At 43.5% G+C, this 16,553-nt stretch overlaps 2 protein-coding genes across 11 annotated transcripts in view; both read left to right on the top strand.

Moving 5' to 3' along the window:
- Positions 1-2,134, top strand: part of LOC103389685 (R3H domain-containing protein 1) — a 40,757-nt gene extending 38,623 nt beyond the window's left edge. For 9 of the 10 annotated variants that reach the window (XM_025062829.1, XM_008325207.3, XM_025062831.1 and 6 more), the window contains 4 exons: positions 10-151; positions 235-332; positions 425-496; positions 858-2,134. In XM_025062829.1, coding sequence (XP_024918597.1) covers positions 10-151; positions 235-332; positions 425-496; positions 858-860 — 315 coding nt within the window. In that variant the 3' untranslated portion in view covers positions 861-2,134. Of the gene's footprint in view, positions 1-9; positions 152-234; positions 333-424; positions 497-857 lie in introns of those variants that run through there. The other variant, XM_017038576.2, reaches the window with a different exon arrangement.
- Positions 2,135-10,338: 8,204 nt separating this feature from the next.
- The window catches only part of rnd3a (Rho family GTPase 3a), a 12,095-nt gene continuing 5,880 nt past the window's right edge, over positions 10,339-16,553 (top strand). The window contains exons 1-2 of the mRNA XM_008325209.3: positions 10,339-10,693; positions 11,260-11,347. Coding sequence (XP_008323431.1) covers positions 10,544-10,693; positions 11,260-11,347 — 238 coding nt within the window. The 5' untranslated portion in view covers positions 10,339-10,543. The remainder of the gene's footprint in view (positions 10,694-11,259; positions 11,348-16,553) is intronic.

The following is a 16,553-nucleotide window of genomic DNA, read 5'->3' as shown; positions in this document are numbered from 1 at the left end:
TGTGTGTAGAGCAGCCTGTCTTTGTCTCCAGCACTCACTCCTTCTTTAGGACAGCCCCCGAGCGCCAAAGGACTCCCAGCAGGCTTTTCAACCGTCCCTGTCATGGCCCATCCCCCACACCTTCATACGGCTTTCTGCCCCCATGGACAAGGTGGGACACAGGGCAGGTGTGGACGTCCTGTCACAGAGGAGAGCTTTGATTGGGTTCATTTATATGACTGTCATTGATTTCAGGTGATGCTCACCTTTCCCTGCTGGGTCAACCTCTTCATTACAACCCCTCCATCAGACCTCCACTGCTCCACGCCGCACACATGATGACCAAACACCAGGTCACTAACACACACACACAGACAAACACAATGAAACACACGTAGATGCATATGTGAATGACTTTCCTGTCCTGACTGTGGTCTCTGTGCAGGGTGCACGCGGTGTTTGGCGAGGTGGTCACGGGAGGAAGGGAAGCAGAAAGTCGCTGTCTTCAGACCTCAGTGTAGGTGGAACAAGTGATTTTTATCTCGCACAGATATCTGAGCTGATGGTTCAGTGCTGCCTCGTGTGGTCAGTTTGTGTCATTGATTTTGGTCTGAATAAAGGATCTTCAATCCTGATCTTAGCAACATTGCAGCATTGGATCAGCAACTCCTGTGCTGAAAGATGTAAAATTGGACATCCACACCCCTAACTGTGGATGTAGATTTGTAATTGAAATTGTAAAATTAAAAATATTCACTTCAGAGAGTGAGTGAACAAACATAACATCAAGACATGTTACTAATGAATCTTCCAATTCTAACAAGCTGCCTGAGTTAGTAGTTTTAGAGGATAATTAATTATATATTTTATATCTACAGTGAGCTGTAACATCCAGCAGAGGGCACCAGATGCACAGACTGCGCCCCCTACTGCCTCATCGGAGACAGCCGATTCAACACTCGCAGCACAGACCAAACCTGCTCTGAAACTAAAACTCTACTGTTCTCCCCTTCCCTTAACGCTGCACCACAGCGCCACCCAGCGCTTCACCTCACTCTACGCACATCTGCCTCTGCTGCCTCAGTCTGGACTCAGTCCAAGACCCTGTCCTACTCCAAAAAACCCGAACATTCAACTGCATATTTTTATTTCTGCTGTTTTGTTTACTTTTAAATTCTTTTGCAGTCCATACACGGCTCCCCCTGCTGGCCCTTCCAGGCCGCCTGTTCCTGCAGTTAGCAGGCTAAAGTGTTCAAAGAACTTCTGAAGGAAAGTTCGCGTCTCCACTGTGGCTACTTTTATATGGAAAAAAGAAAACATTTGCTTACTTGACCTGATGTTGCCAAGTTTAAGGACTGTATGGAATGATCTAATTCATTTAATTCACTTTTGATTGGCTCATGGTTTAAAGGGAGAGTGCAGGTGTTTAAAGAGAGGTTGTCTCAGGTCTAAAGAAAATATCAGTGATTTTAGCTCACAGTTGTTGATCCACTGCTGCCTCCAACATCAAGTACTAATGGGATATTTTGTGATTTCAGTGGTTCAGTCAAACATCAGACACCAAGTGTCCACTGGAGGCAGCAGTAGACCAGCAGCACCTGTGTCAGCCTGAGCTAAAATCACTGATTTTCTCTATAGACTTCTGTGTAAGTGAATGAGTAGTTTATTGATGGAAATATTTCTCTCCAGGCAAAAACAAATTAAACAAAAAGAATATTTTTACAGCCTTCCTTTAAAAGCTGTTTTTTTACCTTTAATCCTCAAAAGTTATTCTCCCAGAAATAAAAGAATCTTCTTTTCTTTGTTTGTGTTGTGTGACACAGCGCAGCTTAAGCCTGTGACAGTTGCAGACACTGAATAATGGATGTGTTTCTACCTGAATAATTCAAACAGTGAATGTTGCGTTTGCACTGATGAAGATGAAGATGTTTGTTGGGCCTGGATCCTCGTCTCTCCTCCGTCACACTTGTGTGTTGCACTCAGCCAGGCCTCTTTCTTTCTTTTATATATATTTAATTCAAAGGTTTATATGCACAAGACGAATGCAATCAAGGCGAGTTTCTTATTTTGTTTTTTATTTTTATTGTTTGTGTGAAAAACGAGGAGATTCTGTGTTTTTGTTGATTTTCCAACGGTAATAAATGTTTTCTTCACACGTGTCTGGTCGTTTTTTTGGCGGGAGGCAGGGGGTCAACGAACTTACAGTAAGTGTTTGAGGATGAGGAGTTGGTCTAGTCAGAGGCAAAACGGTGACACCTAGTGGAGAACGACTGAAAAGACAACTTGAGAATTGTTCACTGTACCTTAACTTTAATTTTGTGTTAACCTCCGGTAGTGGTGTAGCAAATAAACGTACAACGTGGCAATAAACACCATGATGTAACATACATACATTTCTGTAGCTTTATTACTCCGTGATTTCTGGCTTTCCCCCCTCACTTCTCATTTCTTTAATTTTTTCTGCTGTTTTGTCTTTTATTTCTCTACCTTCCTTATTATTTGCATTCCTCTGCATTTTCCTATTTTATAATTCTCTATTTTCTATCTATTCGTACACCGTCGTCCTTCTCTAGGAGCCAGAAACTGCGGTTTTGTGCTCTGACCAGCAGGAGGAGCCGTTTAGGTACTGTTACATTAGGCAATGCGGAATACGACGTGTTTGCGTGAAAACTTTTGCTTTAAAATGACTTTGAGTTTGCAGTCCCATTAAAATTAGACACTGAAAAGGAAATTATATTTAATTGAAACATCACACACTTCCCGGCTGAAATGTTTTGGTTTTTCTTTTTTACCTCACAAAGAGACTGGTGGATAATTATTCATTAATATTTTCCTTATGAATTAAAGTAAATTCTAAGTGGAAAAAAACTGAAACAAAATAACAAAAACAAAATATTAAATATAACTAAATTCAATGAAGGTAAATGTATAATGAGTAGACGCCAATTGAAGTGGAACCAATATTTAAACAATTGAACTAAACCTTAATTTAATCTAGTCTCAAGTGATTTGACATCGCTACAGCTTTTAGTAAAGTTCTGAGGTTTTATAAGATGTGTTTTTCTTATTTATGTCTGTGTATTTTTTGTTTTGTTTGTTTGTTTCTTGTCACTTCCTTGCGTTATGTCTTTGTTTACGTTTGTTATGTAATTTTCAAACAACGCCACACGGTGGCACTACCACTTCAATACCACGGCAATTTCGTTTAACATAAAATCAATACAAAGCTGAACTGACTTTATTATTGACAGCATTTCATTTAAAACCATACTTCATTGACTTAGATCTACATTGGTCTCACTGTTCATGGGATACACGGTATATTGACATCGACCTCTGCCTTTGAAGGATTTCTAATCTCAATGACTCACAACAGACAAAACATCATCTCTACAACAATAATGTTAGATTGTGTAAATAGTCTTTTTTAAAAATTCAATATTTTGCTAGTTCCCTGTATATGTTTTTGGTGACAAAAAGCTGTATTTTTATTTAAATACACCAAATGTACAGGTTTGTAATCATGTATGTTCATTTATTTAATAATATTTGAAACATCTATCAATACTGAAATAATAATGTATAATACAAAAACAACAACAACAATAACAGAATGCAGCCTTTCATTTACACAGCAGCGGTGGCCTGTAGATGGAGACGTGACACCGTCTCCATTGTGTTTAAAAAATGAGACACTCCAGAAGCAATTATAGCGACTGTGAGACACACAACCAGACACACACACACACACACACACACACACACACACACATACTCAGAGGCACTGTATTGTTGCCATAGGAACATGATGGAGGATGTTGCTGCAGCTCAGGGCGGTGTCAGGAGGAAGCTGTGTGACACAATGACACACAGAGACACACTGAGACACGCCCGTGTTGTCTCTGTAATAACACGTCCTCAGGACTGACGCCCTCTTTTGGATGGAGATGTAACCGGGGGTCAGTGAGTTCCTGCATCACTGTGGTGTTCACACGCAGACTAGGAATCGTGGTTTATATATAAGAGCGTGGTTTTACAGTGCAGTGATTGGAGAACTGGCGCTCAATCAGCTCTGATGTCAGTGGAGACCAGTCACAGACAAAGGCTGTCAGTGAAAACAAAAGTCTTTTAACAAGACCGTCATTGTGTTTTAGTCCAACTCTTAGACAGCATTTCTAACAGGAAAACAGGGTTTTTAGAGAAAGCCTGAGAGTCTAACTCACAGGGACAAAGGAGACGCTGGAACACTGTTGCCCCCTGTGGTCAATGTATGCCAGTGACTGAATGTGAACAAAGGATTTTGGACATAAATAAAAAGTCCAAAATCAGTCCTTGGTGATGGACACATCAGTGATTGTTTCATGTGATGTAAAATCACAGATTTTGTTCTATGGCAGTGGTTCTAAAACCTGAACCCCACCCTCACCCCCGCCCTCATCCTCCTCCTCCTCCTCAGCTTTGTGTCCTCCGTGCAGGCCTGTCCTCCACTTTGGGAACCACTGCCCTGTGGACTGTAGCTGTAGTCCCTCTGAGCTACAGTCACGGCTGTGTTCAGGTTTAAGATATTAGTTATTGTTATGTTTTTGTACTATATTTGTTGAGAACCAAATTTTGTTAAAAAAAATTTCAACATTTCAACTGATTATTGTGATTTTTTTTCTGACAGTGAATATTTTTTGTTTCTTATTTGTGTGACTCGTTTTTTTTTCTAACAGCGTTTGCAGAGTCTACCCTTTAATTGTTTCTTTTTGTCCTGTTTTTGTATCTCTTTTTGCTGTACTTCAAGGCTACTGTGTACCATGTCCAAACATTAGTAATGCCAGGTCGTGTCCCAGCGTTCATTAGTCTCAGACCGTGGTCTTAAAAAGATCCTGAAAATGTCAGCAAATCATCAAAGGGGCTGTGGCTCTGATCAAAGGCATTCTCCTCATTCTATACCCTCCATGCTGTTAGCTTGTGGCTAAAACCTCCACATCTGCACTGCATTATTGCTGCTTTTATGACAGTTTCATAAGTGGAGGCAGAACGAAAAACGGCCGGAGACGAGTGACAGGCCTCAGTCTCAGCAGGAGCCACGGCTGAGTGAACAGCTTTCCCAAACCCAGATTAGGGATTTTCTAATGTCAAAATCTTTTCTCAACTTTTCGCCAATATGTCAGTATTGTCCAAACACTTATTTTCCAATTCCGATATCAATGGATATTAATATGGGCCTGGTAATATTTATTTATTTATCTGTACAAACCACTGTATGAGAATGTGATTAATTAAATGAGCTGCAATGCTGCCATCTAGTGACTTTCACTTCAATATACAGCTGTTTATCCCCAAAACTATTTTTAGGGCACACATCATTTGGCAAATCCCAGGTATTGTAAAATATATGGAGTGACTAAAAAAAGTTAGCTCTGGAAACACTGCACCATGGTGACTCTAAATGAAGAACTTTTAATCTTGTAGTAAAAAATACACACATCATTTCACCTGATGGGGGCATCAGTGGACCAGCTGTTTTGTGACCCCTTCATGGACATCAGTCAGTATGAGTGTGTGGTTTACAGGATGTTTTTTTGTCAGTCAAACGGTGAGATTAAGTACAGAACATGTCCTTAAGAATACTCAGTTGGTGTGGATTGTACTGTAGTATTCTTTGTTCAGTTCAGGCTGTTCCTCCTGGTGCCCCCTGCTGGCCACCATGGTTTCACCAACAGTGTACGTGTGTGTATAAAACATAAAACTACGGTTTTAATGAGATCCTGTGGCAGGTGAGATTTATATGAGCCTGCGTAGTACATAAATCAAACACACACACACACACACACACACACACTGCTCCAGTCCTGTTCACAGCAGGTGGCTCAGACCCTCGGCCTCTCTGTAGATCAAAGACAGACAGAAGTTTCTCTCTGGTTCCTCACAGTGACGTCGGAGATCACCTCTGGATTGAAGTCTTTTTTTTTTTTTTTTTTTTTTACATATATCAGGCTCATGTTTTACAGCCTGGCTTAGAGTTAACTAAACCAGGTTAATCAACTAAACCAGGTAGGACTACATGGTACTGAAGGTGTGATGGTTTATCTTTGGTTTATCTCCCATTGCAAAATCCTGAGAGAAGAATTTTCTGTCCTATGAAGTCAGAGGTTGTTTTTTTTTGTCCTAGAGTTAAAATGAATTAAACATTCAAGTCTTAAAATAACACATTTAACCCCCCCTCCCCACCTCAACGCCCCCACTGCCCCCCAGGTGGCGATGGTACCGTATGTTCTCATAGTTCCCGTGAGTGAATCAGATGTGATGTTCAGGCAACGTGGATGGAAACACTGACCGGGAATGTGTCCAAAATTCCTTTTAGTGATAAAAATTCCTTCTTGGGAAATTACATTTTACTTCAGTCTTACAACATTAGTACCAATTAATTCTGCCATGTGCTGAAGCCAGAGAGTCTGAGGAGTTCGATGGAGGAAAAACACAGCCTTACCAAATAAGTGTGATGTCAGTGATGACATCACCAGAGCCGACATGACTCTTTGACAGGAAAACAATCACCTGTGTGTGTGTGTGTGTGTGTGTGTGTGTGTGTCCTGTTTCAGCCAACTGGCCTATTGGCAGTTGGACAGCTGGTCCATGTCACCAGGTCTGGTCCACAGACAGATCCTGTCCAGTTATTGAATCATTTGAAGTTATTCCCAGATTAAACTCTCCAGACCTCTCAGCGCCTCGTCATCATGGAGACTAAATGAGTAATTCATCCTAACACCTGATCACTCCAAGTTGACAGGTTTAGTTTTGACCTGTTATTCCATATAATAACCCCAGGTATTTGCAGCTCAGGGTAAATATAGCTGCACTAACAACCAGGCCACGTCGCTGGCCCATTTACTCACCCTGCTGCAGCACAGGAACTGACGAGAGCTTTAACCTCTCCACAAAAGAAAACTAGAATTTCATTTGAACTTGTTCTACTTGGTGACTTCAAATCTATCAATTGCTGCAGAGTCCAGGAGGAAATCAGTGATATTGGGTTGTGGGAACACAGGAAGTTGGTATAGTTCCTACAGTGACCACAGGAGGCAGCAGTTCTCGAGCAACCTCTATGAGCAAAAATATTAAATATAATATAATATAATATAATATAATGTTATTAGAGGGATAATTATTTGAATTAGAGCATTAGTTCTGATAACACTGTATAATTAGACACATTTTTCATTTTATTGCAAATCAGATAATTCTTAAATAATTAGTATTTTTCAGTTATTAACCAACATCCTGGATATTTCACAGACAAACGTCTCTGATTCTCAGCATCCATCTCTTACTGTACTGTACATTAAAGCTCTGGAAAAGAAGTAGAATAAATAGAATAGAATAGAATAGATTAGAATAGAATAGAATAGATTAGAATGTCTATTCAATAGAATTGAATTAATTGTATAATAGAAAATTTGAAAAGAATATTGTCCTGCATCAAGAGCTTCTCCCCCTTGAGTGATTTGACTCTGGGTGTTGGCGCACAGCTCCACCCTGCAGGCTGTGAGTGTGTGTGTGTGTGTGTGTGTGTGTGTGTGTGTGCCGTCTGTTGTGTGGGAGCTCTGCTGCAGGCTCCAGGACACCACACTGCCTCACCATATCTCCCACCATCATGAGCTGCAGCTTATTCTGACCTGATTCTAATTCCAGGGACCAAAGATTTTACCTTTTCATAATGTCCTTCATAAATAAGACAGCAGTCTCATCAGCTCAACCTGACGTGAGCAGGCTCTACAAACAGCCAGGTTTCACTGCTGGTCCTGGAGCTGCTGGTCCACTGCTGGCCCTGGAGCTGCTGGTCCTGGGGCTGCTGGTCCACTGCTGGTCCCCTGCTGGTCCACTGCTGGTCCACTGCGGGTCCACTGCTGGTCCACTGCAGGTCCACTGCTGGTCCTGGAGCTGCCGGTCCTGGAGCTGCTGGTCCTGGAGCTGCTGGTCCTGGAGCTGCTGGTCCTGGAGCTGCTGGGCCACTGATGGTCCACTGCTGGTCCACTGCAGGTCCACTGCTGGTCCTGGAGCTGCCGGTCCTGGAGCTGCTGGTCCTGGAGCTGCTGGTCCACTGCAGGACCACTGCTGGTCCACTGCTGGCCCACTGCTGGTCCACTGCTGGTCCACTGCTGGTCCCCTGCTGGTCCACTGCTGGTCCCCTGCTGGTCCACTGCTGGTCCACTGCAGGTCCACTGCTGGTCCTGGAGCTGCTGGTCCCGGGGCTGCTGGTCCACTGCTGGTCCTGGAGCTGCCGGTCCTGGAGCTGCTGGTCCTGGAGCTGCTGGTCCTGGAGCTGCTGGGCCACTGATGGTCCACTGCTGGTCCACTGCGGGTCCACTGCTGGTCCACTGCTGGCCCTGGAGCTGCTGGTCCTGGGGCTGCTGGTCCACTGCTGGTCCGCTGCTGGTCCACTGCTGGTCCTGGAGCTGCTGGGCCACTGATGGTCCACTGCTGGTCCACTGCAGGTCCACTGCTGGTCCTGGAGCTGCTGGGCCACTGATGGTCCACTGCTGGTCCACTGCTGGCCCTGGAGCTGCTGGTCCTGGGGCTGCTGGTCCACTGCTGGTCCTGGAGCTGCCGGTCCTGGAGCTGCTGGTCCTGGAGCTGCTGGGCCACTGATGGTCCACTGCTGGTCCACTGCTGCTGCCTGCTGTGGTCAGTTAGAGTCACTAATATGAATCTAAATCAAGTTTTAATGAACATTTAATTAACATGGATTAAGATATCCTGTGCTTTTTTTTCTCTGCATACTCAAATTCACCTTAATGTCCATAATATGAGTGCACAGGAATAAACAGAACTCTTTCTCTTCACACCACAGCTCACAGATAAAACCAGTCAGTGGATTTTGGTGCAGACTTTGGTTTGATGCTTCTTGTAGAGGTCAGTTTGAACAAATGTTTTTCAACAATCATGACCTGAAGTAACACAACACAACAAAACCTTCCAGTGATGTGGGAAGAACGATGAGTCAGCAAATGCTGGTTTTCTACTGGTAAATGCAGCCGTTATTATAGTCCTACCATCCACAGAAGTATCATGTTGACCAAGTCTTTATTTTCTATTTGATTTAGTCAATTATTACTTTTTTTTTTTTTAGATTTCTCTGCCAGCACTCTGTGTCTTAGAAACTTCCAGACAAATACTCACTGACCTTGGAGTGTGTTCTGTGGAAACATTAAACCTGCAGCAGATGTTTTCACACTGATAAAAACCCTTTATTGAATTATTCAGACTGACATCAGCAGGATCAACACTGTAGTTTCCCGCGACATAACGGTGCACAGTCCTGAAACATGCACATCCCAGAAAACATTTCACAAGACACAAGCAGAATCCCAGAGACCGGCAGAGTGAATCACCGACAGAGTTTGACCCTCTCTGGTCTGCAGAGGCTCTTTGTTTGTACCAGCACCAGCTCGGCAGTGCTGGAGGTGTGTGTGTGTGAGTGTGTGTGCGGGCTGTTGTCCCACAGTCACCTCTGTCATCATACATTTAAACCAGAACAGCTTTGACATTCACTGTTCCCACATGAACTCAGGGATCTTCCTCTAGACAGTTTTTCATCATGAAATTAGAACATTAGAACATTTTCGTTTTCCACTTTTTTATGTGAATACAGTCACCTGGTATACACTCACCTGGTATACACTCACCTGGTATACACTCACCTGGTATACACTCACCTGGTATACACTCACCTGGTATACACTCACCTGGTATACACTCACTGGTATAAGTCACCTGGTATACAGTCACCTGGTATACAGTCACCTGGTATACAGTCACTAAATAAATAAAGGAGCAGTGTGTAATATTGAAAAACAAACATGTATTCTTGTAACTAAACAGCAGCTTATGTGAGTTGTAATGTGAAAACACGGACGTCCTCTGGACAGACTGTGACCTTTGAGTACTTCAAGGGTCAAAGTTAAAAGAACAATATTCTCTAAGGAACATCAGAACACATATTCAGGTTTACCATCATTTTAACAGGATTAACACCTGATGTTAATGTTTGTTTCATACTCAAAATCAGTGATTTTAGCTCACGTTGACAAAGCTGCTGCCGGTTCACTGCTGCCTCTGGTGGCAAAATTTATAAATTACACATTTGAACTCACTAACAACAACTACTGTGTGCTGTGAAATAAATTATTGTTTTTATGTCTTAGACATACAGTACATACATACACAATTGGAATTTGAAAAAAGAATGGAATTTAAAGGCATTGTTGAGTCCATAGGGGGAGCTGTGGTGCAGGTCAGAGTGTGTGTGTGTGTGCGTGTGTGGTGGAGTGTGTATGCGCTCTCTGATTGGCCGACTCCTGCTCATAAATGAGAACAAATGGTTTTCCTCGGCTCAGAACAGGAGCAGACGCCGGCAGAGGAGCAGAGGAGCGCGGTTAGAGCAGAGTAGGAGGGAGGATCCGTGAACGCATCGTCACCGCCACACCTCCACCCTCACCGTCTTCTTCCCCAGAGAAAAACAGAGGAGCTACGGGATCGATTATTGGTTGATTAATCAACCCCAGAGCTGTAATCAATGAAGGAGCGTCACTCTGCTACTGCTGCCGCCGCCGCGAAGACCATGGATCCCGGAGAGAGTGTGAAGTGTAAGATCGTGGTGGTCGGAGACAGTCAGTGCGGGAAAACTGCGCTGCTTCACGTGTTCGCCAAGGACTGTTTCCCTGAGGTGAGAGAGCAGCAGCGATCACCGATCACCGAGTAATAACTCACCGATCAATCACCACTTTTTATTTAGTGATGGGGCATTCACGTGCTCCTCTCACAGATGATTCCAAACCACCGTACCATAACCGATTAACCGATACTAAAACGATTAGTTTCAGACATAGACACAATACCGGTATGAAGGAACTGAGACCAGCGACACAGACTGGACTTTAATGTCGCTGTCCGTTGATCATGGTGACTGAACTGACCAAGTTTGTTCCACTTAACTTCTGGTTCACTTTATTGTGTCAACCAATAACGTGATCACAGCCACATTCATAATATAACTATCTGCTGACGTCAACGTCATCACCTTTTTACGTCTTTCAAAATACAAAGCTGGATGTGATTTAATGACGTGTTGACCAGTAGAGTCTGAGTCCAGGTCTTGACATTTGGACATGATAAAAGAGATTTTAATGAAGTAAAAACGGTTCTATGTGGTCACTGTGAATACTTTTACTTCATTAACTTGACTTTTACTTCATTTCCTCTAATCCTCCTGATCTGTCTGTCTCTCTGCAGAGTTATGTCCCCACAGTGTTTGAAAACTACACAGCCAGCTTTGAGATTGACACGCAGAGGATTGAGCTCAGTCTTTGGGACACCTCAGGTAAGACGGTCCTCTTCAGACATGTCTGTCCCTCTGTCTGTCTCTTCATTTCTCTCTGCCTGTCCGTCTGTCCATGCTGTCCCTTCAAAGTCCTCCGCAAATGTCCGGACACGTCCAGACATGCTGTCGACTTGCACAACACTGTGGACACTGTGGACACAGACCTCTGATAAGAAGTTGACCAAGGCTGTCCATGTTTGAACGGATGCTCACAGTTGTGTGCTCTGAGAGGCCCAGAGTTTACCATTCAGAAAACCACTGATTTCATCTGCTGGTCTACTACTGCCTCGTGTGGTCAGACTGTGTCATTGATATATATTTCGCTTAAGTGACAAAATCAGAAAGTCAGACCAATTGATGGATTAATTGATGATGGAAAATCCCAGATGGAAAATCCCAGATGTCCTTCTATGGACTTCCTGGTACTTGTGACTGAGACTCGTCTCTTGTTGCTCACACAGAACAATATCTGACGAATCTGTCACCCTTAAATCAATCAATCTGGTCCTGCTCACCCTTCACCTACATAGAAATGTTTGGTGGATTTGAATCTGGAGCAGAGTCGGGGGGTGGAGCGGGTTACCATCAGAATGTTCCCACATCTGGACACCACTGACTCCACCATCAGTCAGACGCTGAGGAAAGTTCGGTTGTGCAACAAGTTTTCAGAAGATTCTGCAGAGTTTTATCTCCCGATGGTTGGACTTTGGGTACAAACCAGCTGCTGTGTGTGTGTGTGTGTGTGTTAGTTATGTAAACAAACCCTTTTCCCATCCATCAATGCCTGAGAAGTGAATGGCACAGCCGTCTAGAGTGAGTGAGGAGTGTGTGTGTGTGTACGCGTGTGTGTGTGTGTACGTGTGCGTGTGTGTGTGGTGGGTGGAGAAAAGCTGACAGCCAGCTGTTGCTTCTCTGGCTTTGAATTCCAGTGAAGTGTTGAGGATGAATAAGTGTTTCTCTGAAGTCAGACAAGTTTTACAAAGAAATTTGCAACAAATATTTCTAATGTTTCGGTCAGAACCAGTTTCAATCACAGCCTTTGTCACCTGTGAGGATTTGCGTCACGTTGTAAACTGATTACACAAACTTTCCAATAAGAAACGTCATTATTTTGAATCCAACAAAACAGAAGTTGTTGATTCTCTGCTGTCACTAAGTTCAAATGGATTTAGTGATGTTTGGATTCAAAATCTATAAAATATTTCTTTAGTTTTTTTTGGAAAGACAAACTGACCGGCCGAGGTAACAATGGTCCAGCAGGTCCTTTGTCTCAAAGCTCCTTGTCTCCGTGGACTTTAGTGTAAGAGACTTTCACATGAGAACAAACAAAAATGAACATTTGCCAGTGGAATCTGAACAGTCGTGTTTTGAACACTTGAAAACAAACGTGCCGACCTTCTGTAACCATGACCAGTCATGTTTTCCTGAGGGTCGTCCTGCTCTCAGCCTGCTGCTCTGAGCAGGTTCTACAGTCGATGCTAACTTTGTTCCACCACCATTGAACGTTAGAAAATGTCTTATTTTCAGGCTGTGCAGCAGAACAAGGAGGAGTTCACATTTTGCATTCCGTAAGTGTGTGTGCGCGTGTGTGTTTTGTGGAAAGTGGAAAAATGAGGGTCGGGCAGAGTGAGAATGATGTTTTATTGCTCAGTGTTGGCAGTACGCCTGCAGTCATCGCTCTTTCTCTTTCTGCTTCATAAAGCAGCAGGGTGAAGGTGGGGGGTCCTATTAGATCAGTGGGCCTGAGATGGATCCAAGAACACCCCCTCCACACACACACACACACACACACACACACACAGTGTTTGGTGTTTTGTGCAGACTTCACACAGTCATTAGTATTCCCTAGCCCCTTACCCTAACCACCTATTACAGTATTACCCTGAATCTGATTTCACCTTGATTCTAATCCTAACTCCAATCTAAACCCTGAACCCTCTCACTCAGAGAGGACCTGCAAAATGTCCCCACAAGGACAAAGCCTCTCCACAACAACAGTATTTGTCCAAAGAATGTCCCTTCAAGTATAGCTATACGTACCCACATACACACAAACCAAATGCCACACAGCTTGTAACCCCCACCCTGACACACAGGGACACACCCACTGACTTACACTGCTTTCTGCCTGAGCAGGCTCCTCATTGACCTTATCTGAAGGGTCTGTGTGTGTGTGTGTGTGTGCGCATGCAAACACACGTCTTTAGTAGAGGATGTCTACAGACGAGCCAAATGTTGTTTACAGATTTTAAATGATGCAAACGATTCCACACAGACAATGCTAAAATAAACCAATCAATAGGCTAAGATCAACTAAACGGAGCCAAGGACGCTGAAGCTAAATGTGACGGAATGTGAAATGCGATTTAGAAAGATGCTAAATGTTGACGTGTGCTGTAGTCAAAGACTCTTAGCGTTGTCTTAGCCTTCAAAAGGATGACAGAAAACACTTAAATATGCAGAAGGTTATGCAGAAGATGCTACAACAACCTTCATAAGTAAGAATGCTGGAGGAAACAACGTGAGTCAGATTGGTTTAAAAGATGAAATTGACACAAAGAGATTATTTTGTTCCAAAATATAGAGCTATTCTTCTGGAATGTCCTAAAATGCTTCAAAATGCTAATGCTAACAGTGCTGATTAATGCTAAGATGCTAATTATTCCAGAGTCATTGAACCAGATCCAGGAATATTATTAAATGTAACACCTCTGAGCGGTGTGTGTGTGTGTGTGTGTGTGATGCAGTGATGAAGACAGTCATCTGTGTCATACACACACCTCCACATACGGTGGTGGTCTTTGTTCTGCCTAATGATTGACTGGTGGTTTGTCTTTGTGTGTGTACCTTGAGTGTGTGTGTGTGTGTGTGTGTGTTTATTTGTGTGCTCGTTCACACGGGGTCACTCAGGTGAAAATTCCTGTCAGGTCTCATCCATTTGTCCACATTACTCCTCCCCTTTCTCCTCCTCCTGCTCCTCCTCCCCCAACTCCTCAGGCTGAGACATCACTGGTGTCAAGGCTGTGGCCTTTGATTCTTTACACGTCAGGAAGTCTTTTACGTTGTGTGTTCTGTTTTGGAGGTGTTGAACAGGATGTTGGTGTGTGGCGTCTTATAGTCCTCAGATAGATGTAGACTCTGTAGATCAGCACTGCAGCCACAGGCCACTTCTATGACTCCTCACAGATGCTCACCCTCAGGCCTGGACATCAAACTGTAAACACCGTCCTATTGGTCAGTTTGTCGTCCTGCACTAGTCAGATCTCTTCATCACCAGAAAATGTGCATCACCCACCAAGTGGCTGGTCCTGCTCTTTCTTTGAGGGCTCAGGGTCATTACATCTGAATATCTAACATTTTCTTGCTCAGTCTTCCTCGTTTCCTGCGCCCACCTCTCCTGAAGGTCATTGTTGTGGTTTAGAAAACAGGATTCTTTCTCATCTGCTCATGTGGAGACACTTGTGCTTTGTACAGAGGGTGAGGTCCCTGACATCCCAGATCCTGATGGACGCTGTCTCTGGACTCTGAACAACGTGGTCCATGGGCTGCGACCCCTCTCTGGTCTGCGCTCGGTCACATTTCTGAGCTCGGTGAAGCAGAGCTGCGTGTCTGACATTCCTCTCAGTGAAGGTCTCTGCTTCCTCCACCTCCACAAAGAGCCTCATTGTAGTGAGCAGATCCAGATCCAGATCCATAGAGCGTTGAGAGGGAGGCGGAGCCACGCTGTCGCTCTGCCTCGTCTCTGAGGGAAGATTGAATTATGGTAGATTAAGCAGCGATGCAGTGGTTTCCTGTCTGGTGTGTGAAGTCACAGATTGAAAATCTGGAAACGTGATGATCATCCACAGAGTCAGACCCTGTGGCCTGCAATTAGCTCCTTATAAAACCAACATCGTCCTTTAATGTGGCTTTTACAGTCACACAGTTTGTGTTGAATCATGTCAAAATAACATCTAATGGCTGCTCTAGTTCATAAACATCAACTAGGTCTTATTCTTTACTCTTCAATCTTCAGGGTTTTTTATTCATTTCCAAACGTAAACTTGTTCTGTTTTTTAAGAATTTTATCATCAACTAAAACAATTGTCTTGCTTAAATATTGTCAATTTCACCGAGGATTTTAAACAGCACTTTAAGGCTCTTTAAGATGGTTTAGAATAAAGGACATACGGTGCTTTGTCGTTGTAAAAACATCTACGCTGAAGTAGGCTAACTTTGCTAAAAGGCAATTAAAGATGCTTCTTGCCAAATTATGATAAACAAAAATAAAAAAGATTTTAAAATATGTTGCAAAATAAATAAACACAAATTGCTTCATGTTAAAGTAGGCTAAATGTACAGTAGCTTAAAAAAATAAACACGCTTCAGGCTAAAGTTTATGCTATCATGTGCTAAAGAATGTCAAAGACGTCATGTTTTATGCTAAGGCCGACATAAGCTTTTAGATAAAAGACGTCGTTTCATCTCGTCTACTTCAGCACTGTCACGTTTTAGCATGTTGCTACATCTTTTTATAATGTAGGACAGTGGAACTGGTTCACTGAACGCTTCTTTGTTTTAGTCCTGAAAATCAAGAGTTCCACCACTGCTCTCTATTTTGTTGAGAACCAGATTTCTCCTGAGTGTAGCGTCATGACGACGGGAATCAGAGCGTGGTGACCGCTGCCTGTTGAGCTGCTCAGGTCTCTCAGACGGGGAGGACGGACGGAAATCCCACTTCTAAAACGATGATCATTAGTTTCCTCAGTTCCCAGCGTGATAGTAGGACAGTTAGATTGTCTCTCCTCGGGGGGACACGAAGCCTTGTAACCACGGTAACCATAGATGATAAGATACAGATGGAGCGTATTCCACAGGTGTCCCTGAAGACACACACACACACACACTCAGTTATGCGAGGAATGCGGTGGAGCTGCTGCTGCTGCTTCTCCTCAGGACGTCACCTGTCCTGCTGAGATAAAAGGGGAAAAAATCCTGTCCCGGAGAAATAAAGTTCCTGGGATTTATTATAACATCCTGGAATACTGCAGAGCTATATTGGCCTGTGGCAACGCCTGGGAATTCCACATGTGTGTTGGAGTCAGGAAACATCTGGGAATGTGAATAATGAGTCACATGAGCAGAGAGCGGAGAGTCTCGTGTATTTCTGTGTTTCATTCACACAGTGGACAGATTAGGAAGGGTGAACCTTTGGAAAAACATCTTG

This window comes from Cynoglossus semilaevis, chromosome 14 (assembly GCF_000523025.1).
Source record: "Cynoglossus semilaevis isolate Cse_v1.0 chromosome 14, Cse_v1.0, whole genome shotgun sequence".
In the NCBI taxonomy this organism is placed as follows: Eukaryota; Metazoa; Chordata; class Actinopteri; order Pleuronectiformes; family Cynoglossidae; genus Cynoglossus; species Cynoglossus semilaevis.
The sequence above is the reverse complement of the archived record's forward strand: the minus strand, read 5'-3'. Positions and strand labels throughout refer to the sequence as shown.